Consider the following 24237-nt stretch of genomic DNA (forward strand, 5'->3'; position numbering starts at 1 on the left):
TTCCCCATGGATGCACAAGAACCACTGCCAAGAGTATATCCAGATTGTAACATTTGGCCATAGCAGAGATAAGATCACCTTTGGGTTAGGCGGAGTTCCTGGTCTGTTAGGTGTAACTCTACCCCTTTCTTATAATGGAACTCAATCTTCTGGTGACAGCCCACTAAGAACTGTTCTAAAAGGACCAAAGTTTGGGGTGGATATCATTACCTAGAGAAAACTGAAACAAGAAATCCTTAAAAAAATGGGGGTAAACATACACAGGAAAAGCTTCAAATTCTATGATAATAACAGGAATAGTAAGGAATGATAAAACAAAAAGAAAAGCAGAGTATTTATCTTTGGGTAGAGCTGAATGTTCATCATTTAAAGAATAGAATTTTTTTTTAAACCTCAGGAAGACAACCCTGCCTATTTGCTACAACAAAACAAGACCCACTGTTAAAGAGACAAAGGGTGATCCTGGCAAATTTCCTCAGTTATAAAGGACTGCTACACAACAGGTCCAATTATGCCCCCAAAACTTGCTGAGTATCTGTGACAGTGCATCACAGAAACATATTCATCTACAGCTTTGACTAAACATGACTTTTCCCTTTTGTTTCTAACAGGTTACATACAACCTAAGGAAAAGAAAAGAGTATTTTTTCATTCCTCAGATCTTAGATACAAACTCATAAAGCATCTCTAATTTTTACCAACACTACCAAATTTTAGCACATGCTTCAAGTTAATATTTGTTTATAAATAACTGCTTCTTCTAAGGTTGTCTAAAACACCTGCTATTGAATTCATGTATATTCTATTTAGCCAATCAACAGTCTTCTTCAATGAGTTAACATTAGGTTTATCAAGCTCTTAAAATTAAATTTTATAAATATTTCTCATTTGTTTTTCCTTTCATGTAATTTTGTTGAAACTCTTGTCTTAAAGAAACCAATTTCAAATACAATTACCTATGCTATATAAAACTTAGGTATGTGAAGATCCCAAAAAATATTACTTACCCTAAAGAAAAGATCAAGAGAATCTTGAATTGAACGAGGAGGGAGTGGCTTTTTCCTTCGAGGAAGGTCAATGGAGAGGTCATTAAACTGTTCTCTCTTGGGAATAATCTCTCCACATCTGTCCGAATAAAAGAAGACAAATGGAAGCATTTAGAAGTCTAACTGTGCAATACAAAATAAATACAAATATACTTCAGAAACACTGTGCCTGCAGAGAACTTCGCAGGTACTGACAAAGACTATCCTTAGTTGATAAGCAATATACAACACGTGAGACTTGCAAGTATTTAAGTACTTTATCAGAATGCTAATTTTTTTTAAAAAGCCCCAAAAGTTAAAAACACTGAAGTACAACATACGCATAGAAAAGTGAACCAAAGTTGTACAGTTTCATGAATTATCAGTATAGTTTCACGAATTATGAGTTAACCACACTTACTTAAATCAAGAAATAAAACATTATAAACTCCCTAGAAGCCCTCTCACATGCCCCTTTCCAGTCACTATTCCTTTCTCCCAAAAGATAACTATTATCCTGACTTCTAACACAACAGGTGAGTATTGCCTGTTTTTGAACCTTATATAAATGAAAGCATACAGTATGTTTTCTTTAGTCTCTTTTGTTCAACATGATTGTGAGATTCAAACATGCTTGCTGCATGTGGCTATAGTGCACCTTCACTGTTGGCTTACATTAAGCTGCTCTGAGCACACCATAATTTATCTATACTACTACTGATGGACTTTTGGATTGTTTCCAGTTTTTGATTATACAAACAATGCTTTAAAATTCTATGTGTTCAGCAACTCTTTCTGCTCACAGGTCCTGTACCCGTGCTTTAATAATAAAAACACCTTTTGCACTGAAAATAAAATAAAAATCCTGTGTGTTCTCAGGGTGCCTGAGTGGCTTAGTTGGTTAAGCATCCAACTCTTGGTTCCAACTCAGGTTATGATCTCAGGTCATGAGGTCAGGCTCCATGATCAGCACAAAGTCTGCTTAAGATTCTCTCTCTCTCTTTGCCCCTCCCCAAGCATGCACTCTAAAATAAAATAATCTTTAAAAAAAATTCTAGGTGGGCGCCTGAGTGGCTCAGTGGGTTAAAGCCTCTGCCTTCGGCTCGGGTCACGATCTCAGGGTCCTGGGATCGAGTCCCGCATCGGGCTCTCTGCTCAGTAGGGAGTCTGCCTCCCCCACCCCCTGCCTGCCTCTCTGCCTACTTGTGATCTCCGTCTGTCAAATAAATAAATAAAATCTTTAAAAAAAAAAATTCTAGGTGTTCTGATTAATTTCTGTTAGTAGAACTGTTTGATCACTGGATATATTTCTACAGAATTTTAAAAAATTGCTCAGAGAGCAAAACACTGTACTTATCTGGAAGCAAATTCAGTTTTTTAAAAATAGTTTTAGTTGATGTTTTTCCTTCTCTCTGTATAGCAGCATTTTTAGTAATATTCAATCTCCTGCCCCAGCTGAAGACTGGAGATCTTAAAAATATATCCTTCATTCAACAAATATTTGAGTGCCTCTATCTGATAGGAAGAATTCTAAGATGACCCTTATCCTTTGTATAATTCCATCCCCTTTTTAATTTTTTTTTTTTTTAGATTTTTAAATGTTATTTATTTTTTGACAGAGATCTCAAGTAGGCAGAGAGGCAGGCAAGAAAGAGATGGGGAAGCAGTCTTTCCGCCGAACAGAGAGCCTGATGTGAGGCTCGATCCCAGGACCCTGAGATCATGATGTGAGTGGAAAGCAGGGGCTTACCCCACTGAGCCACTCAGGTGCCCCTAATTCCATCCCCTTTAAAGAGAACTTGTGCCCCTGATGAGCTTTCACTCCCATGATCAAGTTGCTTTAAGACAAAGGGATTTTGCAGATATGATTAATGTTACTAATCTTGAGTTGATTAAAAAAAAAAGGAGATTATCTGAGTGGTCAGACTTCATCACTTGAGCTCTTTAAATCTGGGTCTAGAGTTCTCAAACAGAGGAAGTCAGGGATTCAAACTCAGACATGTACTGCTGACCTGAAAGAAAACCAACAGCACTGCTGTGAACTGCCTCTGGAAGCCAAAGAGCATGAACTTACAGGCAGCCTTTTGTAAAAGAGTAGTTGCAGCTAACAGCCGGCAAGAAAATGGGGACTACAGTACCACAATCATAAGGAACGAAATCCTGTCCACAACTTTAATAACTGTGGAGGGGGATCCAGATAAGAACAAGCAATACTTTGACTTCAGTCTTCTGACACCATGAGCAGAGAACTTGGCCACCTCTACCTAGACTTCTCACCTATGGAACTGAGTTAATAAATACTATTTTGAGCTGATGAATTTGGGCAATTTCTTAGGCATCACTAAACATGCCTCCTCTATTCCAGAAACTGTTCTAGTAGCACTGGGGTTACAGCAATGAACAAACTCAAGATAAAATACCTCACTGCACAAAGCTATACTGGAGGGAAAAGACAGTAAAAAACATACAAGTAGAGGTGCCTGGGTGGCTCAGATGGTTAAGTGTCTGCCTTTGGCTCAGGGCACGATCTCAGGGTCCTGGGATGGAGCCCAGCGCCGGGCTTCCTGCTCAGCAAGGAGCCTACTTCTCTGTCTCTTCCATGTTCCTGCTCCCGCCACCCACTACCCCAGTATCTGTATCTCTCAAAATAAATAAATAAAATCTTAAAAAAAAAACCCAACCACATAATTAATATGTATGGTATGTTAAAGTGATAGTGATAAGTGCTAAGGGAAAAAAATAGTGAAAGATCAGAGTAGATAATTGGAATTTAAATAGGGTAGATGTCTAGAAAATGCGTTACTGAGCAAATGGCTTTTACATAAAGATATGGAGAGGAATATGGGGAAAGAGAGTCTGAGATAAAGGGACGAGTAAGTGAAAAAGGTCATTAGGTACCATTAAAAAAAAAAAGAAAGGAAGCTAATTAGGAACAGAATGAGGAAGGCAAAGAGAAGCAGGAGATCAAGTCAGAGTTAACTGGGGGAAGAGAACAGATGATACAGGATTTTGCATATTACAGTAAGAACTTCAGCTTTTATAGGTTAACGAGGAGAGGACTAACATGATCTAACTTCCACTTTAAATGGATCACTTTGGCTAATGTGTTCAAAAAAGACTAAAGAGAGAGACAGGATAGAAACACAGGGACCAGTTTAGAAGGTATTCCAACAGAGGTGCCTGGATGGCTCAGTGGGTTAAAGCCTCTGCCTTTGGCTCAGGTCATGATCCCGGGGTCCTGGGATCAAGCCCCGCATTGGGCTCTCTGCTCAGCAGGGAGCCTGCTTCCTCCTCTCTCTCTGCCTACTTGTGATCTCTGTCTCTCAAGTAAATAAATAAAATCTTCAAAAAAAAAAAAAGAAGGTATTCCAACAATCCAGACAAGAGATGATGGTGGCTTTGATCAGAATGGTGGCAAGAGGTCAGATCCTGGGATATACTCTGAAGGAAGAGCTGAAAGGATTTCCTGACATATGAGATGGAGGGATGCAAGATAAAGAGAGGAGGTAAGAAACACACCATGCTTTTGGGCTGATAAAACTCTGAGTATGGAACTGTTATTACTGAGATTTATTACTGAGATAGGGAAGACTGCAAAAGGTTTTATGGAGAATACCACTTAGTTTTAGATAATTTAAGTTCTCTGAATGGAGAATTCTTCATATTCAATAATACACTACCATACCAAAATACCATATAAAGTAACTGAAAACCATTTAAACTACATTCCATTTAAACTACAATAGTTTAAAAAAATAAGTACATTTGGCAAATTGGCCAAACTAACCTATAGTGAGATGGGACAGAGGCTAACAATGGAAATTATAGTCGGAAGTATATGCAATCTTCTGAGAGCCAAAAACTATTTTGTGTTTAAGAAACTGTGTTAAAGAAAATTGCTAATGAAGCAACAAAAGCAAGGTCTTTAAGGAGGTGGTTTTACCACTGCTGCTGTGGCCTGTGTCTTGCTGTCACCCAGACTCGCCACACTCTTGGGCCGCTGCTCAGTCTACCCGCCCGGCGTATCTAACATCCCATGTGCTATGTCACTTCATGCACGGTGCACACACCTCAAACACCCACCCAATATCTGGGTGCTGTGTAAGGGGAATGCCTGACTGATGCCGCAGGCACAGGCCAGCAGCTACTACTTTGATATGGCCTTCTTGCTTCTGCCTGTAGCCATTTCTGTCAGGGACCACTGAAATTTTCCTATAAAAAAAAAAAAGTGGCTGGCACCCCCACAATTAAGTAACAATAATTAAAACTTTGCCTAACCTGAACAAATTTGTTGGTGAAGTATGTTAGAAGAAAAGGAAAAAATAACTAGCTACCATATTATTAACTGCTGATGGGCTCTCCAGCTTTTAGGAGATGGACTACATTTATAAGACGTGGACTCTTTGGGATGCCTGGTGGCTCAGTTAGGTAAGCCGCTGCCTTCAGCTTGGGTCATGATCCCAGGGTCTCGGCATCAAGTCCCACATCCAGCTCCTTACTTGGCAGGGTACCTGCTTCTCTGCTTGCCACTCTGCCTGCTTGTGGGCGTGCTCTCTCTCTCTCTTGCTCTCTCTGACAAATAAATAAATAAAATCTTTAAAAAAAAAAAAAAAAGAGTAAAATTTGCCTTTAAAAAAAAAACAACAAAACCTGGACTTTTTCTTGTAAAAATAATTTATCCACTGGGGGAGCAAAATACTGAAGAAATTATGAAGATAAGAAATGTCACACATACTAGTGATACAACACTCTAGTGTCTATCTGAATGTTCAAACTTCTAGTCACAATTATTAAAATGTTATAGCTTGGAGAGACCTCATGAACAGTCTAAGAAAAACAAAAAAAATGGAAGACAGAATGGACAGCTAATATATGCATTTTGAGTATTTCTAAAGAAAATTTCAAAACAAATGGAAGAGAAGTACTATTTAGAGAAGAGTTTTCTTGAGTGGAAGAATCCCAAATCTTTCAGAATGAGAAACCTCCATCATGTTAAAGGCAAAATTAAACAAAATACTTAGATGCAAACTTGTGAAAATGCAAACTTGTGAAACTTGTGAAAATGTAAATGTAATTTTCAAAATTTCAAAATTAAAGAATACCACAGATTTTCAGGAAGAAAAAGATTACCCACAAAATCAGGTTTCTCCCAAATGGCACAGAGTAAGAAAACACAATGGGATAGTTTATGTAAGATATTAAGGGGGAAAGGCTATGTGTGATTCAATAATTCTGTATTAACTCCTGTATGAGAGCAACACAATTCTTACTTATACAGAAGGATTCCACTCTCTCTGAAAAAACATATTCAGAGATGTACTACTGAAAGATTAATCAAAATAGCACCTTTTGATGTGAAATGCACGGTATAGAAGTCTTGGTGATGAGCATGGAAATTAACTAAATGTAGAAAGTCTGAATAATCAATAAAAATAAGGTTAAAGAGTATTGCAAAGATTAAAAATAATTCAGATTTTGATCCTGTAAAAAATGATTTTTAATAAAAATAATTAGGTTTAATAAAATAAGCAACAGGAGGGAGTCTTTTCAGGTAAAAAGAAAAGAACAACAAGCATTCCCAAAGATCTCGATATTCCACAGAGATTAAAAGAAAAACCCACAAAAACAAATTCATAGATCAAAATTAAGTGTTTAGTCAGCACTATAGCACATGACGAATTGTCAAGCTCTCCTTAGTTTTCACCTACAAAGCATTTTTATAGATGATATAGAAAAGAGATGTTTGGTAGAATCTATGCATTTATGTGCCCTTATGACAAAGAAAGGAAGAATTAAAAGGACGAAGAGTTTTCTTAGAGGCTACTTACGCTTTACAGATGATGGAGTGCTGAACCTCAAACTCCAAGTTAGTAATAACAGGGCAGGTGTACACTCTGGTGGCTGAAATATCTGACGAATTTTCTTCTCCAGGAACAGGTTCGGTCTTCCAAGTTTTATTTAACTTTTCCATGTCCTCTTTCAGCTGGTCTAAGCACTGACTTAAAAATTCATGAGCATCCTAAGAAGGCACAATATCTTTAATCATAACATCTTTAATCAAAACATTTCCTATCACAATGATAGCTTGCTAACACTGTGACTTATACAACTAAAGCACTTGGAGGTCAGTACCATATGTGAAAAAGGTCAGATTTACTCTAACAATCTGGAGGTACATATTTTGTGAATAAGACTAAATGACACTGCAACTGGTGAATCACCTAATTTTACCTCTGAAACTAAGAATGCACTATATTACTGTATAGTGTTGTATGTTATATTACACACACAACACATAGTGTCTTATTACAAAGACAACACTGTATGTTAACTGAACTGAATTTAAAGAAACATTAAAAAAAAGAATGACAGATTTTATATTCTTAACTACCAGTTGGATTAGCATGAATGAATAAATGAATTACTCCTTTAAGATAAAGTATTTTTTTCTAAAATAGCCTTTGTAGCTAAAAGAGCCTAAGCTCCTATTATGGCAAACGAGATTTGTATTTTTCAATATGATAAAATACACAGAAGAGTCTTGTTAACCCTTAACATAAGTCCTCAGGTCTTTCAACCTGTGATGAACACACGTACACAAATCTCATTTTAAAATGGAAATCAGACAATACACTGATATCATTTCAATTTCCCTTATCTCTAAAATGTTTAAAAACAATTAGTACTCACATTCTGCATATAACCAGAGAATCTCTCTGCCGTAGCGGAAATGGCATTTTTAACCTTCTTGAGTAAATCTTTTTTGGTTTCTGAATTACAGATATCTTTTTTAACAAGCAAGTGTGCAAAACGTCTGTTAAAAGAAGAGACAAGTGTGGTGTTCTTTTACAGAAGTTCGGTTAGCATATTTTAAAGACTGTTAGCAATGGCACATAAAACTTTTCAGTGTCTATAACTCTGCTATTCCATAATCAATAAGGTAAAAGGTTACTTAGTAAGAATGTAACACTTACCTGATAAGTGCATTGAGTGGAATTTTCTTCCATGGGATACCTTGCTTAAGCAAGTCATTTGCAAATGATTGAAGTGAAAAAAGAGATTGTAAGATAGCATTCATATAGCAGGTATTTCCCAAATTGGAGAAGCTGAAAATGAAAAAAAATAGTACTGTTGAAGATTACAGTAATTCCTGACATATGTTCATTAAAGTAGGGGGTTCTCCAGTATAGCACACATCAGAATCACATGGAGGGCTTGTTAAAATACATATTGCTCAGCCCCAAATAGAAACTGTAGATCTAGACAGAGAGGGTACAAAACTGTGCATTTCTAACAGGACTCCAGTTGATACTGATGCTGTTGGTCTGGGGACCATACTTTGAGAACCACTGGATTATAAGATTATAATAAGGAAAATGATACATTTTCAAATGAATGGTAAAAATAACTGGGGACTTATGCAAAGAGCTATTTGTTCTTGTTTACAATTTTAATTTTTTCCCTGAGTTATAACTTAACTTATTTCTCTTTTGTATATCCCCAGAAGTAGAACAGCTGGGTCATAAGATATATGTGTTTAGGTTTAATGGGTATTGCCAAACACTTTTCTAAAGCAAACTTTTAAAAAAACTTTTATAAATATTTAAAAAATATTCCCTTGGGGCACCTGGGTGGCTCAGTGGGTTAAAGCCTCTGCCTTCGGCTCGAGTCATGATCCCAGGGTCCTGGTATCGAGCCCTGCATCAGGCTCTCTGCTCTGCAGGGAGCCTGCTTCCTCCTCTCTCTCTGCCTGCCTCTCTGCCTACTTGTAATCTCTGTCAAATAAATAAATAAAATCTTAAAAAAAAAATCCCAAACTCTCAAAAAAGTTGCACAAGAATATTCTTTATCCATATTCACCGACAGTTAATCTTCTGTAATATACACTTTACCATTTAATGCACCTCTCCCTTTATTCCTCCTGAACCACATGAAAGTAAGTTACATAGACCACAGCCCTTCAGCCCTAAATACTTCATGGTGTATTTCACAAGAACAAGAAGATTCTCTTATATAATCAAAGCAGATTTAGCAGCTTTATAAAATTTAATGCTGATATGCTCTTATCTAACATATATTGACATTTGTGAGGAATACAGCCTCCCCCACCCCCACCACTGGTTTTTAATGGACCATTCCTCTTGTTAGGTTTGCTATTTCCTCATGAAGAGATTCAGTTCAGGCTGGAAAAGCACGTAGTGACACAGTGATACTGTGTCCTTCCAAGGGTATCACACTCAGAGGCACATGATATTCCTGTGCTGATCACTGGTGATCGCAATTCTGAATACCCTGGAGAACTTCCACTTCAGACTATGATAAAGTATCAGGGTCTGGAATTATCCTACTATCATGGACAATGAAAAAAAACAGTGGACAAAACACTGAATAACAGGCCGCACCAAGACTGTGATCCTTAAGAGAAGGGAAACAAACGGTGTGCATACATCCATTATGCAGGGTTTCTGGCTGCAGTCAATTTGTGAACTCTGTCCGGGGAGGGGTACCCAAACAGAGCCTAGGAATCATGCTGTACTGAGTTGAAAGAAACTGGAGTTTGATAGGCTGAGGCTGCTAAGATTTCTGGGACAGACTACCTGAGAGGAGGGAGCTATACAAAGAACTCCAGAAATACACAGTCTGTTGAGTATTCGGCTGAATACCAGCCTGTGCATGCTTGCAGTAAAACTGCATGACACCAGTGAAGAACTTCAAGAAAAAGAATGATTACTGGGAAGCTATTAGCAGAATAATTCCAGATCTCATGCAGGACCCAAAACTGTCTGAGTTCCCACCAGAGTGGAGAGACTTAGGTGAACTCATAGGACATTACTAGAAATCCCAGAGGAGCCATGATTTAGAAAAGGAATTAAATTAGTCTTAGAATAAAGTCCACTCTAGATTTGACACTAAAGAGCTTAAACACATGTCTCAGAATAATCAAACCCAACTGCAGATATTAAAACAGCTACTATAAATATGCTTCAGGTGATGACAGGTGCAAAGGAAAACATTTAGCCTAAAAGGAAAGAAACAGAAGATACAAAAGAGCCCCAAATTAATTTTAGAGATGGAAAACACAACGGATGAAAATATTGTTGAATGATTACCAGCAGATGAAACACTGAAGAAAATACCAGTGAACTTGGGGACACAGCAACTTAAAATATAAAAAGTGAAGTATCTATATATTTTATGTAATACACAAAATTCAGATTAAAGTATTATAATTCAAAAACAAAATATTAAATATAACATTACACTTTAACATATTCCATTTTATATATTTGAAAGTTTATTTATACATATAAGCAACATGTATTTTATTATTTCTCATTTTTTTTCATAAAAAACAAAAGATAGAATGCTATACAGTGTATACTCTTTAGTGACTTTTTTAACTAAACACATACTTTGTTATTTTCAGGTTTCTTTTTTAAAATTATAGCCATCTTAGTGAGTGCAAAATGGTATCTCATTTTGGCTTTGAGTTCATATACCTTCTTCAACTTTTTATACTTTCTTTTTCAGAGTTGCACAATTTTCCCTTGTTTCTAGAAATCTGCCCATTTCATCCAGTTATCTAATTTGGTGGTGAAATCATAGTATTGTCTTAAAATCATTCTTATTTTGGTAAGGTTGGTGGTAATATACTAACTTCTGTTTCTGATTTTAGTTATGTGAATCTTATCAGTTTAGATAAAAGGTCTGTTGATCTTTTCAAAGAATCAACTTCTGGTTTTGTTAGTTTTTGTACTTCTCTTGTATTTCCAGTCTCTATTTTATTTCTCTCTAATCTTCCTTCTGATAACTTTTGGGTTTAGTTTGGTCTTCTTGTTCTACCTCCTGAAGGTGTAAAGTTAGATTATTGATTTGAGGTCATTTTTTAAAAATCATGATAAAATACACATAAAATTTACCATTTAACCATTTTTATAAAAAAATTTTTAAAGCAAACTCTATGCTGAATAGGGCTCAAACTCATGACCCAGAGATCACGAGTCACATGCATGCCCTACTGAATGAGCCAGCCAGGCGCTCCACTATTTTAAGGTTCACAGTTTCAGACCCATCAAGTACACTCACAATATTGTATAGCTATCACCACTATCAACCTCCAGAACTGTTCCATTTTCTGGCATTGAAACTCTGTACCCAATTAACAATAATTCCCTATTGCCCTCTCCTTGGCAATCACCACTCTACTTTCTGACTCTATGAATATGACTATTCTAGGTAATTCATGTAAGTGAAATCATACAGTTTTTGTCCTTTGGTGACCAGCTTATTTCACTTAGCCTGTCTTTAAGTTTCATCCATATTGTACCATGTGTCAGAATTTCTTTCCTATTTAAAGTTAAACAGGGGGCACCTCGGTGGCTTAGTCAGTTGATTGTCTTTTTTTGGCTTAGGTTGTGATCCCAGGGTCCTGGGATAGAGTCCCGAATCAGGATCCTTGCTGGTCAGGAAGCCTGCTTCTCCCTCTGCCTCTGCTGCTCCCCCTGCTGGTGTTCTCTCTCTTTCAAATAAATAATTGAAATCTTTTTTTAAAAACTGGTTAAATAAAGCTAAATAGTATTCCCTTATATGTATAAAACACATTTGGTTTATTTACTCATGCACTGGACACTTGGGTTGCCTTCACCTTTAGGTGAAACATGGATGTATAAATATCTGTTCAAGTCGCTGCTCTCAATTCTTTTGGATATATACCCAGAAACAGACTTGCTGGATCATATGGTAATTCTACTTTTAATTCTTTGAGGAACTGCTATACTATTTTCCATAGCAGCTGCACCATTTTACATTCCACCAGCAAAGTCCAAGGGTTCTCTCTTCTTCACAGCTTCACCAACATTTCTTTTTTAATGTAGGTGTTTCCTACTACTGATATCCCTCTGAGCACTGCTTCTGCTGCATCCCATCAATTCTGGCATGCTGCTAGAGCTTTCATTCATCTCTAAATATTTTAAAATTTCCCTTGTGATTTCTTCTTTGACATTACTGGTTAAGAGTGTGTTACTTAATTTCTACATATTTCCAGTTTTCCATCTGTAACTGATTTCCAGCTTCATTTTATTGTGGTTCAAAAAGATACTTTTGATGATTTCAAACCTTTAAAATTGAAACTTATTTTGTGGCCCAACATATGGTCTCTCCTAGAGAACGTTTCATGTCCATTTGAGAAGAATGTGTATTGTGTTGTTGTGGGGTGGAGTGTTCTATATATATCCATAAGATCTAGGAAATTTATAGTGTTGCTCAAATCCTATATTTTCTTAATGATTTTTCTGCTTACATATTCTATCCATTATTGAAGGTGGAGTACTGATCATATTCAGCTATTATTTTACAACTGTTTTTCTCTCTGCAATTTATTTAAACATCTTGCCTATTGTGTTGCCTGAGTGACTCAGTCGGTTAAACATCTGACTCTTGACTTCTGCATAGGTGATTATCTCAGGGTCGTGAGATCGAGCCTCCTATCAGGCTTTGAGCCTGCTTATGATTCTCTACCTCTCCCCACTGCTTGCATGTGCACACTTAGTCTCTCTAAAAAAAAAGAGCTCAGAGAAAAGAAACAGGTAAGCAGAGAATAAAGTGAAATACTTTCACTGCAAATTTTATGTTATTATCTGCTAAGACATTAAGCATATATATTACAATGAATAAGCCAAACTGGAAGATGTCACTCATTCAAGTAAAAAGATAACCTTAAAGCTGGTACAAAAACAGTAATTTGAGTAATACTGAAAACAAGCTGATAGTCTGAGGAGAGCAATTTGGTAATAAAACATTTCAAAGTGCCTTCCTTTAATCTAAACGAAAATACACTTCCAAGAATTTATCCTATAGAAAAGTTTCAATAAATTTTAAAAAGATATGTATATGAGAATGTTCATTCTAGCCTAGATTGTAAAGGGAAATCTAAATGCATACTAACATGGTTGAAGGTTATGTATTAATATATAAGGAAGGGGGCACCTGGGTGGCTGTTTTTAAGCATCTACCTTCGGCTCAGGTCATGATCCCAGGGTCCTGGGACTGAGCCCTGCATTGGGCTCCCTGCTCAATGCGAAGCCTGCTTCTCCCTCTCCCACCCCGGCAGTTTCTGTTCCCTCTTGCTGTGTTTCTCTCTGTCAAATAAATAAATAAAATCTAAAAAAAAAAATATATATATATATATACACACACACACACACCCATGATTAATGTGGAGTGATAAAATTAGGGAAGAGAGAATAGAGCAAAGTGGTTAAGAATGCAAGTGGAGGGGAGCCTGGGTGGCTCAGTCAGTTGAACATTCAGCTCTTTTTTTTTTGGCTCAGTCATGATTGATTCATCTCAGGGTATGAAATCAAGCTCTGTACCAGGCTCTGGACTCATTGTGGAGTCTGTTTGAGATTCCCTCTTTTCCTTTCCCTCTGCTCCTCCTCCTGCTCATGCATGTCTACTCTTTCTTTCTTTAAAAATAAATAAAATCTTAAAAAAAAAAAAAGAATGCAAGTGAAGTCCAACTGACTAGATTTACTACTGCTGTATCACTGACTGCATCACCTTGAGAAAGTTAACTTTTCTAAGCCTTGGTTACTTCATTTGTGAAAGCAGATTTTTGATACATCTAGCTCACAGAGGGGCTGTGAGGATTTAAAGAAAAAAATCTATTTAAACACTTAGCACACAGTATTTGTCATTAACAAACACTTCAAGGAAGACTGCTACTATTATTATTACAGTTATTAATTATGATCTCTTTTTTATGCATTTAATAAAATTTTAGCATGAAGGGGATGGGGGAGGTTATACATAAAATAGTGTTGAAGTATCTCAGCAGTATGACGAAGTGTATGTGATCGGAGAATACGCATTTTCTACTTTTTCTACTTAATGATTAGTATGGTCTATACAAGCACTTTTTTTCGAAGTTCAAAAACTGCAGACTAGATAATGGAGTTATCATTACTTATGGTGTGATAAATCTTTAATAAGTGAGTGCATATTTGAGAACTATAATTAATATGACTCCTTTCATCATTTTTTTAAAAGTGTTTATTTATTTATTTGACAGAGATCACAAGTAGGCAGAGAGGCAGGCAGAGAGAGAGGAAGGGAAGCAGGCTCCCTGCCAAGCAGAGAGCCCGATGCGGGGCTCGATCGAGGGAACCTGGGATCATGACCTGAGCCAAAGGCAGAGGCTTTAATCCACTGAGCCACGCAGGCGCCCCTCATCGTTTTTTTGTTTTGTTTTTTTTTAAAGATTTTATTTATTTATTTGACAGACAGAGATTACAAGTAGGCAGTGAGGCAGGCAGAGAGAGGAGGAAGCAGGCTACCTGCTAAGCAGAGAACCTGATGCGGGGCTCAATCCCGGGACCCTGAGATCATGACCTGAGCCGAAGGCAGAGGCTTTAACCCACTGAGCCACTCAGGCACCCATCCTTTAATCATTTTTTTGACATCAAGCAAAATATACTTCAGTTAATGACTTAATAAAAAGAAAGCAAACTATAAAGAATTTACCTACCCCTGCAGTTGCTGCTGTTGGTGAGAGGAAAGGGGCACTCTTGGTTTGTTCCAGCCAGTGTAATCCTGGTTACACCTCAGTTTTTTAACAGAAAGAGGAGCTGGTTGAGGAAGAAATCCCAAACTTCTTTTGGCAGAGGGAGTTTGGCTTGAAACATTAGTCCTATAAAAAAGAACAAATAGTGCATTAGCAAAACAATTTTGCATGTTATTTTTTCCCCTAGCAGATTCAGAGAAGTCAGTATCTGGGGAAAAAAAAAAAATCCTAAACTTAAAGAAATATTAGTAATAATGGTCACCTCTGAAAAAACTCCCCAAGTGTAAATTAGCAAGTCTGTCAATAGACAGCCGAAGAGGCATATGATACGATATCTACTTAACCTATCATTATTCAAAGTAATATAGTTTTACTTTGCTATTTACTTTTACTCACTTAATGGATGTGATACATCAGCTTTCCTAGTCTTAAAAACATTGACGCAGTTATTTTTTTCCTATTACAAATAACGACACAAAAATACTCTTTTACATCATCTCCTGGAGAACTTCCTTTAGTTTATATGCTTAGAAGTGAAAATGTGAGGAATAAGCATTTTTAATTTTTACTTTTCTGAGACCTTGATTGTTTTCCAAAAACGCTGTACCAATTTTCATTTCCACTAACAGTGAACTGCCATTTCACATGGTTTCCATTAATGAGTGAAACTGATCTCACTGTTGTTCTATTTTGCATATTCCTGATTACTGCTGAAGTTGAACATAGTTTTACAATTGTTATTCTCTGAACTGCTTCTCTGTACCCTTAGTTTTATATAGGGTTCTTAATGATCTGTATTTCATATTCTATGTATTTTCCATGTATTTCATATTCTAATATGTATTTCCATGTATTTCATATTCTAATCCTTTGTCTATTTTATGTTCTAAGGTTTTTGGTTTTTTTGTTTTTTTTTTTTAAAGATTTTATTTATTTATTTGACAGAGAGAGATCACAAGTAGGCAGAGAAGCAGGAAGAGAGAGAGAGAGGAGGAAGCCGACTCCCTGCAGAGCAGAGAGCCCGATGCGGGACTCGATCCCAGAACCCTGAGATCATGACCTGAGCCGAAGGCAGCGGCTTAATCCACTGAGCCACCCAGGCGCCCGGTTTTTGGGTTTTTTTAAGATTTTATTTATTGACAGAGAGCACAAGCAGGGGGAGTGGCAGGCAGAGGAAAAGGGAGAAGCAGGCTCCTTTGCTGAGCAGGGAGCAGGCTGTGGGTCTTGATCACAGGACACTGGCATCACAACCTGAGCTAAAGGCAACGCTTATCCGAATAAGCCATGCAGGAGCCCTGTATATGTTTTAAGCCTTTACACAGTTTTTAATCAACCTTTTATGTTTTTTTTCTTTCAGAATTCAGTTTTTACTGGTTGTTCTGAAGATCAGTAGACATTTCAATTTGTATACAATTCTTAGTGTATGTACCAAAAATCTAAAAAATCATGTAGTTGTTAATTATTTTCTAAAATTTCTTCCAGTGACCTTCCAGCTTAAAATTTGAAGACAAATTTTCCTTAATCAAGTACCAATTTATGATAACTAATACCTAATAATTTTTCTTACCAAGTACCAATATCTTCAAAAGTTGATATGCTGTTACACTGTTAAGTCCCACTAATTTGCAATTTAATATCATATACTCTACATTCTCAAATTTTCAATCTTGCACAGCACATTAACAAGGTTACTAGGAAAACTGGATTGCCAGGACCAAGATGTTACAGAGTGTACAAAATTCTGACACAGGGAGCCAGGATCAAGAAGTAGTTTTCTTTAGGAAAAAATTCTACCAAAAACATGGGAAAAGAGTAATTTAAAATGTTCATGACCTATTAAATGCATGACTGACTCCAAACTGCCATTTAGTATGCTTGGTATTATAGGTTAGAAAAAGTATCCCATCTATGGAATGTTAAGCTGACACCCAAGACAATAAAAGCCTTCTATATTTGATATCCCACTACTTTCTGGCTGTACCAAGAAACAATTAGCAAATGATCTAACCTCTTAAAAAAATCACACTTAAAAAAATGGGATGTGGTGGGATTTCCTCCTTAAATATGTTTCTAAAGATACTAAAAAACTTGCATTTATAATATAAGTGATAAAAATCTTTCTCTAGATTATACAAGAAAGGGAGAAAGGGACCACTGATAAGACATGGTTTATGGTTATTAATCAGATGTGGCTTTCTCTCCTGCTTCATCTGAGGCTGGACACTCCTCATTTTTAGCCTCTCCATTTTTTTTTTTTTTAAAAAGCTTTTAATTATTTATTTGACAGAGAGAGAGAGCGTGAGCGCGCGCCCAAGCAGAGGGAGCTACAAAGAAGGAGAAGGAGGACCCCCACTAAGCAGGGAGCCCAACACAGGGCTCAATCCCAGAACCCTGGGCTCACAACCAGAGCCAAAGGCAATGTTTAACTAAATGAGCTACCCAGAGGCCCCAGTTTCTGTTTTCTGCAGGTAAGTCTTTTGTTTACTGGTTAGTCACTTTAGCCTGTTTCACTCTGCTTCCCTTTTCTCCTTTTGTTTCAACTTTTTTTTTGTCTGAAGATTAATCCTTTCCTACTGCCTTTTTCTGGCTTTATTAGCAGGTTTCCCCTCCTCTGCTGCCTCCTTGGCACCCCCCCCCCCACACACACAGAGCTGACCTCCCTCTTGGGCATCCTGGTGGCAAGCCACAGTGCAACTAGAGCCTCTTTCCAAAGCTGGGCTGCCTGGCCACTGCCCTATGGTTTCAATTTTTGTGTCTTAAGAACTCTATAATTCTGTAAAGTCAAGTCACAGAATATTTTCCTATTATTTTCTCCTAAAAGTTTTTTTTTTAATTTTTTTAAAGATTTTTATTTATTTATTTGACAGAGAGCACAAGCAGGGAGCAGGAGAGGGAGAAACAGGCTCCCTGCTGGTAGGGAGCCCAATGTAGGACTTGATTCCAGGACCTTGGGATCATAAGCTGAGCCAAAAGCAGACACTTAACAACCCAGGAGCCCCTCTCCTAAAACATTTAATTCTCATCTTCCTACTACTTAGGTCTTTAATCTCCTTAGATTTTCTTTTTTTAAGATTTTATTTGTAAGTAATCTCTACGCTCAATGCAGGTCTGGTACTCACAAATCCAAGATTAAGGGTCACATGCTCTACTGACTGAACCAGCTAGGTGCCCTTACCCTACAATTTATCATTAGCTTTCTATTAGTTTTATCTTACTGTGCATTACTACATAGAGCAAGGTGTATTTGCTTCCATCTTTTTTCATCTTTATATTGTAATTGTTTCTTTTTTTTTTTAAGATTTTTATTTATTTATTTGATAAAGAGAGATCACAAGTAGACAGAGAGGCAGGCAGAGAGAGAGAGGAAGGGTAGCAGGCTTCCCGCCGAGCAGAGAGCCCGATGTGGGACTCTATCCCAGGGCCCTGAGATCATGACCTGAGCCGAAGGCAGCAGCTTAACCTACTGAGCCACCCAGGTGCCCCTGTAATTGTTTCTTTAAAATAGCATATAGATTACTTTTCTTCCTTTAAAATGCAGTCTTTCTCTTTTTTTTAATTCCCCTCCAGTCTTTCTCTTTAACTGGAACATTTTGTATTTATATTTAACGTCATGATTGATTTGGACTAGTAACCTTTTTTTTGGATTAGTAACTTTTAATATCCATGTACTAATTCTCTCACTTTTGTCATTTCTGAGTACTTATTAATTTTTCTCCTCCATATGAGTTGTATTTTTCTGCTTGTTGTCTGCCTAGTATGTTTTCTTGGATGTCAAACATGGAAAATTTTATCTTATTGGGTGCTAGATATTTTTGATTTCTATAAACATTCTGGAATTCTGCTCTGAGATGTGATTAGGTTACCTGGAAACAGTATGTTATTTTGGGGTCTTTGTTTTTAAGGTTTCTTATATGGGAACAGAGCAGCAGTTAGTTCAGGGATAGATTTCCTTGCCAATGAGGCAAGACCTTTCTTAGCACGCAAACTCCTGCTATCAGGAAAACGAATGATGTCTGGCTTTATGTGAACTTCAGTATTATTCCCTTAGATCCTGTGGGTACTTCCTTCCCAGGCCTTGGCTAGTTTTCTCTCCTGTATAAGCTGATTAGCAGTCAACTAAATACTCAAGGGGGACCCTCTTCAGATCTCTGCCATTCTTGCTCTGTGCAGTTATCCCCTCTCGTCTCTGTTCTGTGAATTCCAGATGCCTTGGCCTCCCACGACTCCTAGTTCCATATCCTCAATCAGGAAGAGCACAGGGCTCTGCCTGGTTCCTCCTTCTTACATGGAAGCCAAAAGAACTTTCTCTAAGAAGCAACGTGGGGCAGTCATAAGGCTAATTTCATTTGTTTCCCATCTCTCATGGATTACTGTCCTTCACTGCCTCATGTCCAATGTCATGAGACCCGTAATATTTAATGCATTTTGTCCAGGTCCTCAGTTGCTTCATGAAGGAAGGCAAATCTGGTCCCTCTTACTCCATCTTGGCCAGAAGTGGAAGTTACCTTTAACTTTTTAATAAGTGTTACTTGAGTTCTCAAAAGTAACTTAAAATGTATTAATTGCCCTACACTCTACCCCACTCCTATACTTCTCCTTATTGTCTAATATTTTATTATTTTTTTTGTTTTCAAGCCTATTGTATCCTCATTTTATAAAAACTATCAAACTATTTAGATGTATAAAATAATCCCTAATGGATATTAGTAATAGTAGTTGCCTCTGGAAAAATAAACAACTAGGAATTAAAATAGAAAGGGAGATTTACTTTCCACTGTACATACCCTGCAACTTCTGAAATTTCTACCATATGCACTTATTAATTATACAAAAGAATTTTAAAAGTATTTAGATATTTAAATATGCTTTTATAATTTTTTTGCTGATATTTTCATTCCTTCCTTTGTTCAGTTTGCTTCTTGCAGAATAAACTGTCTCTGTATCTAAAAACAGCATTATTTGTCTGCACTCTTGAATTTTAGTTTAGCTGGTTATAGAATTCTTTTATGCTATTACTCCAGTGTCTTCCGTTTTTGTTGTTGCAAATGTCAATCTCCTTTCCCTTTATAAATGATGTATTTTCCTTCAAGGAGCTTTTAAAATTTCATCTACAATGTGGATTTTTTTTTTTTTTTTTTTAGTATCTGCTGTTTGGTATTTGCTAAAGCTTTTCACTGTGTGGACTTTCATCATTTTCATCCATTGTTTCTCTGACAAATTCTTTGTCTTTATGTTCCTTGGCCTTATTTTCTCCAAAATGCTATTAAGACATGGAAGATAGGGGTGCCTGGGTGGCTTAGTTGGCTAAGCCTCTGATCTAGGTTTCAGCTCAGGTCATCATCTCATGATTGTCAGATAGAGCCCTACATCCAGCTCTGTGCTCAATGGTGAATCTGCTTAAGAATCTCTCTCTCCCTCTACCCTCCCTCCCCTCCCACCTGGCACATGCGCTTTCTCTAAAATAAATCTTTAAAAAAAAAAGGCGGGGGGGCCCCTGGGTGGCTCAGTGGGTTAAAGCCTCTGCCTTCGGCTCAGGTCATGATCCCAGGGTCCTGGGATCGAGCCCCAAATCAGGCTCTCTGCTCAGCAGGGAGCCTGCTTCCTCCTCTCTCTCTGCTTGCCTGCTTCCTCCTCTCTCTCTGCTTGCCTCTCTGCTTACCTGTGATCTCTGTCAGTCAAATAAATAAATAAAATCTTTAAAAAAAATAAAAAAATAAAAAAAGACATGGAGGATACACCATAGAGCCCAACATAACTCTCCTCATTTCACTACACACTTAACACTTTCTGTGTTGCATTCCACAATCAGGCACTCCTGACTTATTTAGTAGTTGCCACAGTGTGGACCTCTAAGCTGCATGGGACTTTAGAGATTCAGAATTCCTGCCCCTATGCAGGTAACACAAATGCCAGTCACTGAAATTCCCATTTCTGTGTATTTACACTCTGCTTAGGGAGCATTAGGCAAGCAGCACATTTATGGTTCCAAACCCAAAGTGTTTAGCCTTGGCTTATCAGCACAGAGAACAGTTCTGAATTTGTAGCTTTATATAAGAAATGAAATTCTGGCCTGGGGTCATGTTCAGTTCCCAATCTCATGCTGGTTTTCTAAACACTTGATTCTAGTCTGTTTTCCATGTGCCTTATGAGGTCAGTCTTTACTCAGTATCAGATTTTTCTCACTGATTTGGAAATTTTCACTTCATCTTTGAACAAAGCTTTGCATTAAAAAAAAAATTTCTTTCCCTTAGCCAACCTGATGTACAGTGAATTCTATTATTTTGAGGGGAATCTGTACATTTAATTATTTACAAACTAAATTTAGTTTTTGTAAAAACTTGGATTCCTTTAAGTTTATTTATTTATTTTTAGTTTAATTTTTTAAAAAAGATTTTATTTATTTGACAGAGAGGTAGTAAGAGAATGCAAATAGAGCCACAGGCAGAGGTACAGAAGCAAGCAGGCTCTCTGCTATACAAGGAGCCCTATGTGGGGCTTGATTCCAGGACGCTGGGATTATGACCTGAGCGGAAGTCAGCCACTTAACTGAATGAGACACCCAGGCACCACTAAGAATCTTCTAATAAGCAGATATATATCTTTCTCTTAAATCCAAATAACTTAGTTACATGCAGTTATAAAGTGCAGTTATAAAGTGAAATACCACCCAAGACTGAATATACCTAAAAACACAGTATCAAATTCTTTACTTCACCTCAATCATTTGAGGGTTTTATTTTTTAACTACTTTGAAATGCTACTAAAAAACAAAGTATCCATAAGTCATTATATAGCCTATCTATTATACATCACCATTACACTTACCTTTTTGTATTTACCACTGTCCCTCTGGACTACATTCCAAGATCATACCTTCTTCACAAGTACTCAGCAGTTGTCTTGTATATTTATATTCAGTAAGTCTCAAAAAAAAAATTAAACTTTATCTATAGGATCAGCAATTAAATTTCTGAACAGCCTTTTTCAGTAAAAGATATTAATTGTAAAAATGTGTACAACTTGTTTTTTTTAAAGAAAATGTCTCAACTTTTGGCAGTAGCTTAACAAATACACAGGCAACGAAGGGCAGTTCAAAAATGCCTTAGGAGAGATCTTAGTATGTTCATCACTTGGCATGATAGAAAATACACTAGTCTAGAATGTGATCACTTTGCCAGTCACAACCTGTGGCCTCAGTACAAATCTCCCTAGACCTCACAGTTTATTCATTTGTTGATGAACATAAAAAAAAAATTTTTTTTTCAAAGAAACATCTGAAAATTAAAACATTTCTATAGTACTATCTAACTAAAATGTCATTGAGTCTCGGATTCTCATCAATTTTGTCATTTTAAAGTACTCTCTAAGCCCATAATGGACAGTCTACCCCCTTAATTCAATATTCTGAAGAAGAGAGCACTTCAAGTTCTTCACAAGGTATATAACCAACACATACCTGTCTAAATTAGTGCTACCAGAGGTGTAGTCCTTGGATCCAGTTCTGCTACCATAAAAGGATGATGACTGTAAAGGTATAAGCCCTTAAAGAAAAAGGTAAAATTTAATTCTTGAATCAACCATTCAAGTTCACTTGTCATAAAATTATGCATTAGGCCTGTTCATATTTAACTCTTTTCCCCCCTTTTTCTTCATCAAAGTAATATAGATGCATGTTAAAAGATCAACACTTTGGAAATGTTATTAACAGCAAAGAACATTCTCCTGCCCCAAAACTCTACAAATTATGCTTCTAAATTCTAACCATTTTTTAAAACTTAAGTTTTCCTCATTTCTTTCATATAGATAGTTTCTACTATTTAATTTATTCATTATAAACAGTTATCAGTTACCTCCACTATGAAAAATTAGAATTTCTCATTTACATCACCCCATTCTTGTTCTCTTCTCTCCTTATTCTCTTGTTAGTTTCACTAATTACCTTTGTAACTTTAACACACTTAAAGCTTCTACATTTGGTTCTATGAACCTTCTTATCACATGACCACTTACTTCCTTCTCCCTCCTCTTCCACATCAACTTTTCAAAGACATACCTTAACTTCAACATTATTAAGGCTTATTATATCTTTAAGCATTCTGTTTTCTAATTACAGGTTGATTATAAAAGCTGAAAACCCGTAAGTGGAGTTAATGTGATGTATTATTATTTCAGAGGTAAGAATTATATTAGATCCTTTTTTCTGGAGGAGTTGGATCTCACAATCCTATACCACTAAAAGAAGAAGGTTCCTAGAGTCCTAATCAAATGGATTCTCTTAAACTCTAAAATCATGCCATATTTTAGTTTGCTTCAATTTAATTTCCAGCTGACATATAACATTCAAATGAATGCCACACGGATGAGTCTCTAAGGAGTTCAGAGGATCAGAGAGGTATGTTAAATGTGGGAAACACTGACATCAACTCGTGGACTGTCTTTTAGTTTTTGTAAAAACAGCATGAGCTTAACAAGATGAGCTTAACAACTGCTTTAGGCCATAATTCCAAGATCTTCTGGAACTTCTAACATGTAACAACACTGATAAAATTCAGCTTCAGCCCCTTTAACTCCTTGAATTCACTCTATGATCCAGGTACTTTTGATAATGAGAGTTTAATTTTAGGCAGTTAAACAGGGAAGAAAGTAAAGGTTAGATTCTTTGTTAAAAGAATAAAAATTCCCTTACATTTCTAATACTTTAGCCAAGTACTGGATACAAATTAGGCACCTAATAACTAGTACTGAATCAAGCAGTACTCCTGAATAATGTAGAGAGGTATGTCTCAGTTTAGGTTTTTATTTCTAGTCTAAAACAACACATCATATAATAAATGAGGATCTTATATTAAGACCAAATACTTACCTGATGTCCTATTCTCTTCTGACTGTTTCAAACTCAGCTGCTTCTCTCTACTGCTGGTTAAATACTTTCTGGAAGGATCTGTCATAGCCTTGTTGTTCCTACAGTTAATGATTTAGTTCAATATATATATATATATATATATATATATATATATATACACACACACACACACACACACACATATACACACACACACACATACACATGCATATACACACACACAGGTGTATAAAGACATAGTTATCATTTCAGAATATTTACATTTCACATACAGTTAAAAATTTCTTAAGTCGCATTTCCCCCATCTATTATTCCCAAATACTTGAACCTACACAAGTGGAATGGGACCAGTCAGAGATATGCTTGTACTTTGATTAAAAGTGCTAATTTTAGGACCACCATCGTGCATAAAGCCTGTGGCACATGATGCAGATACTCTACCCAGATTCCCTCTTACCCCATTTTTGTGTCCTCTCTTCCACGCCAATTTAGGTATGTATTTGACAGCGAGTACTTAGGGTTTTCACAGACTGTCCTCAAGCTACTAGAGATCCTTTGCCTACACTCTGAGAGAATCACAGGTAAGGTCAAAGAGCCCAGCTCGCTTACCTTGGATTAGAAAAAGTTAAAGTGAAAAAAAAATTTTTTTTTTTAAGGTGAAATTTATATAACAGATTTTCTCTCTGGAATTAGATCAACCTCTTTATTTATTTATTTATTTTGAAGATTTTATTTATTTATTTGACAGAGAGAGATCACAGTAGGCAAAGAGGCAGGCAGAGAGAGGG

The 24237-nt window shown here is 36.7% G+C and overlaps 1 protein-coding gene across 5 annotated transcripts in view; it reads right to left on the reverse strand.

Moving 5' to 3' along the window:
- The window catches only part of USP37 (ubiquitin specific peptidase 37), an 85984-nt gene that overhangs the window by 34740 nt on the left and 27007 nt on the right, over positions 1–24237 (reverse strand). For all 5 annotated transcript variants that reach the window (XM_013061558.2, XM_004762757.3, XM_004762756.3 and 2 more), the window contains 7 exons: positions 23450–23547; positions 22043–22127; positions 14551–14712; positions 8000–8131; positions 7716–7839; positions 6854–7044; positions 1008–1125 (listed from right to left, as the gene is read on the reverse strand). In XM_013061558.2, the coding sequence (XP_012917012.2) occupies positions 1008–1125; positions 6854–7044; positions 7716–7839; positions 8000–8131; positions 14551–14712; positions 22043–22127; positions 23450–23547 (910 nt within the window). The remainder of the gene's footprint in view (positions 1–1007; positions 1126–6853; positions 7045–7715; positions 7840–7999; positions 8132–14550; positions 14713–22042; positions 22128–23449; positions 23548–24237) is intronic.

The sequence above is a fragment of the Mustela putorius genome, unplaced genomic scaffold (genome assembly GCF_011764305.1).
Source record: "Mustela putorius furo isolate JIRA1106 unplaced genomic scaffold, ASM1176430v1.1 tig00000275_pilon_pilon_pilon, whole genome shotgun sequence".
Taxonomy (NCBI): Eukaryota; Metazoa; Chordata; class Mammalia; order Carnivora; family Mustelidae; genus Mustela; species Mustela putorius.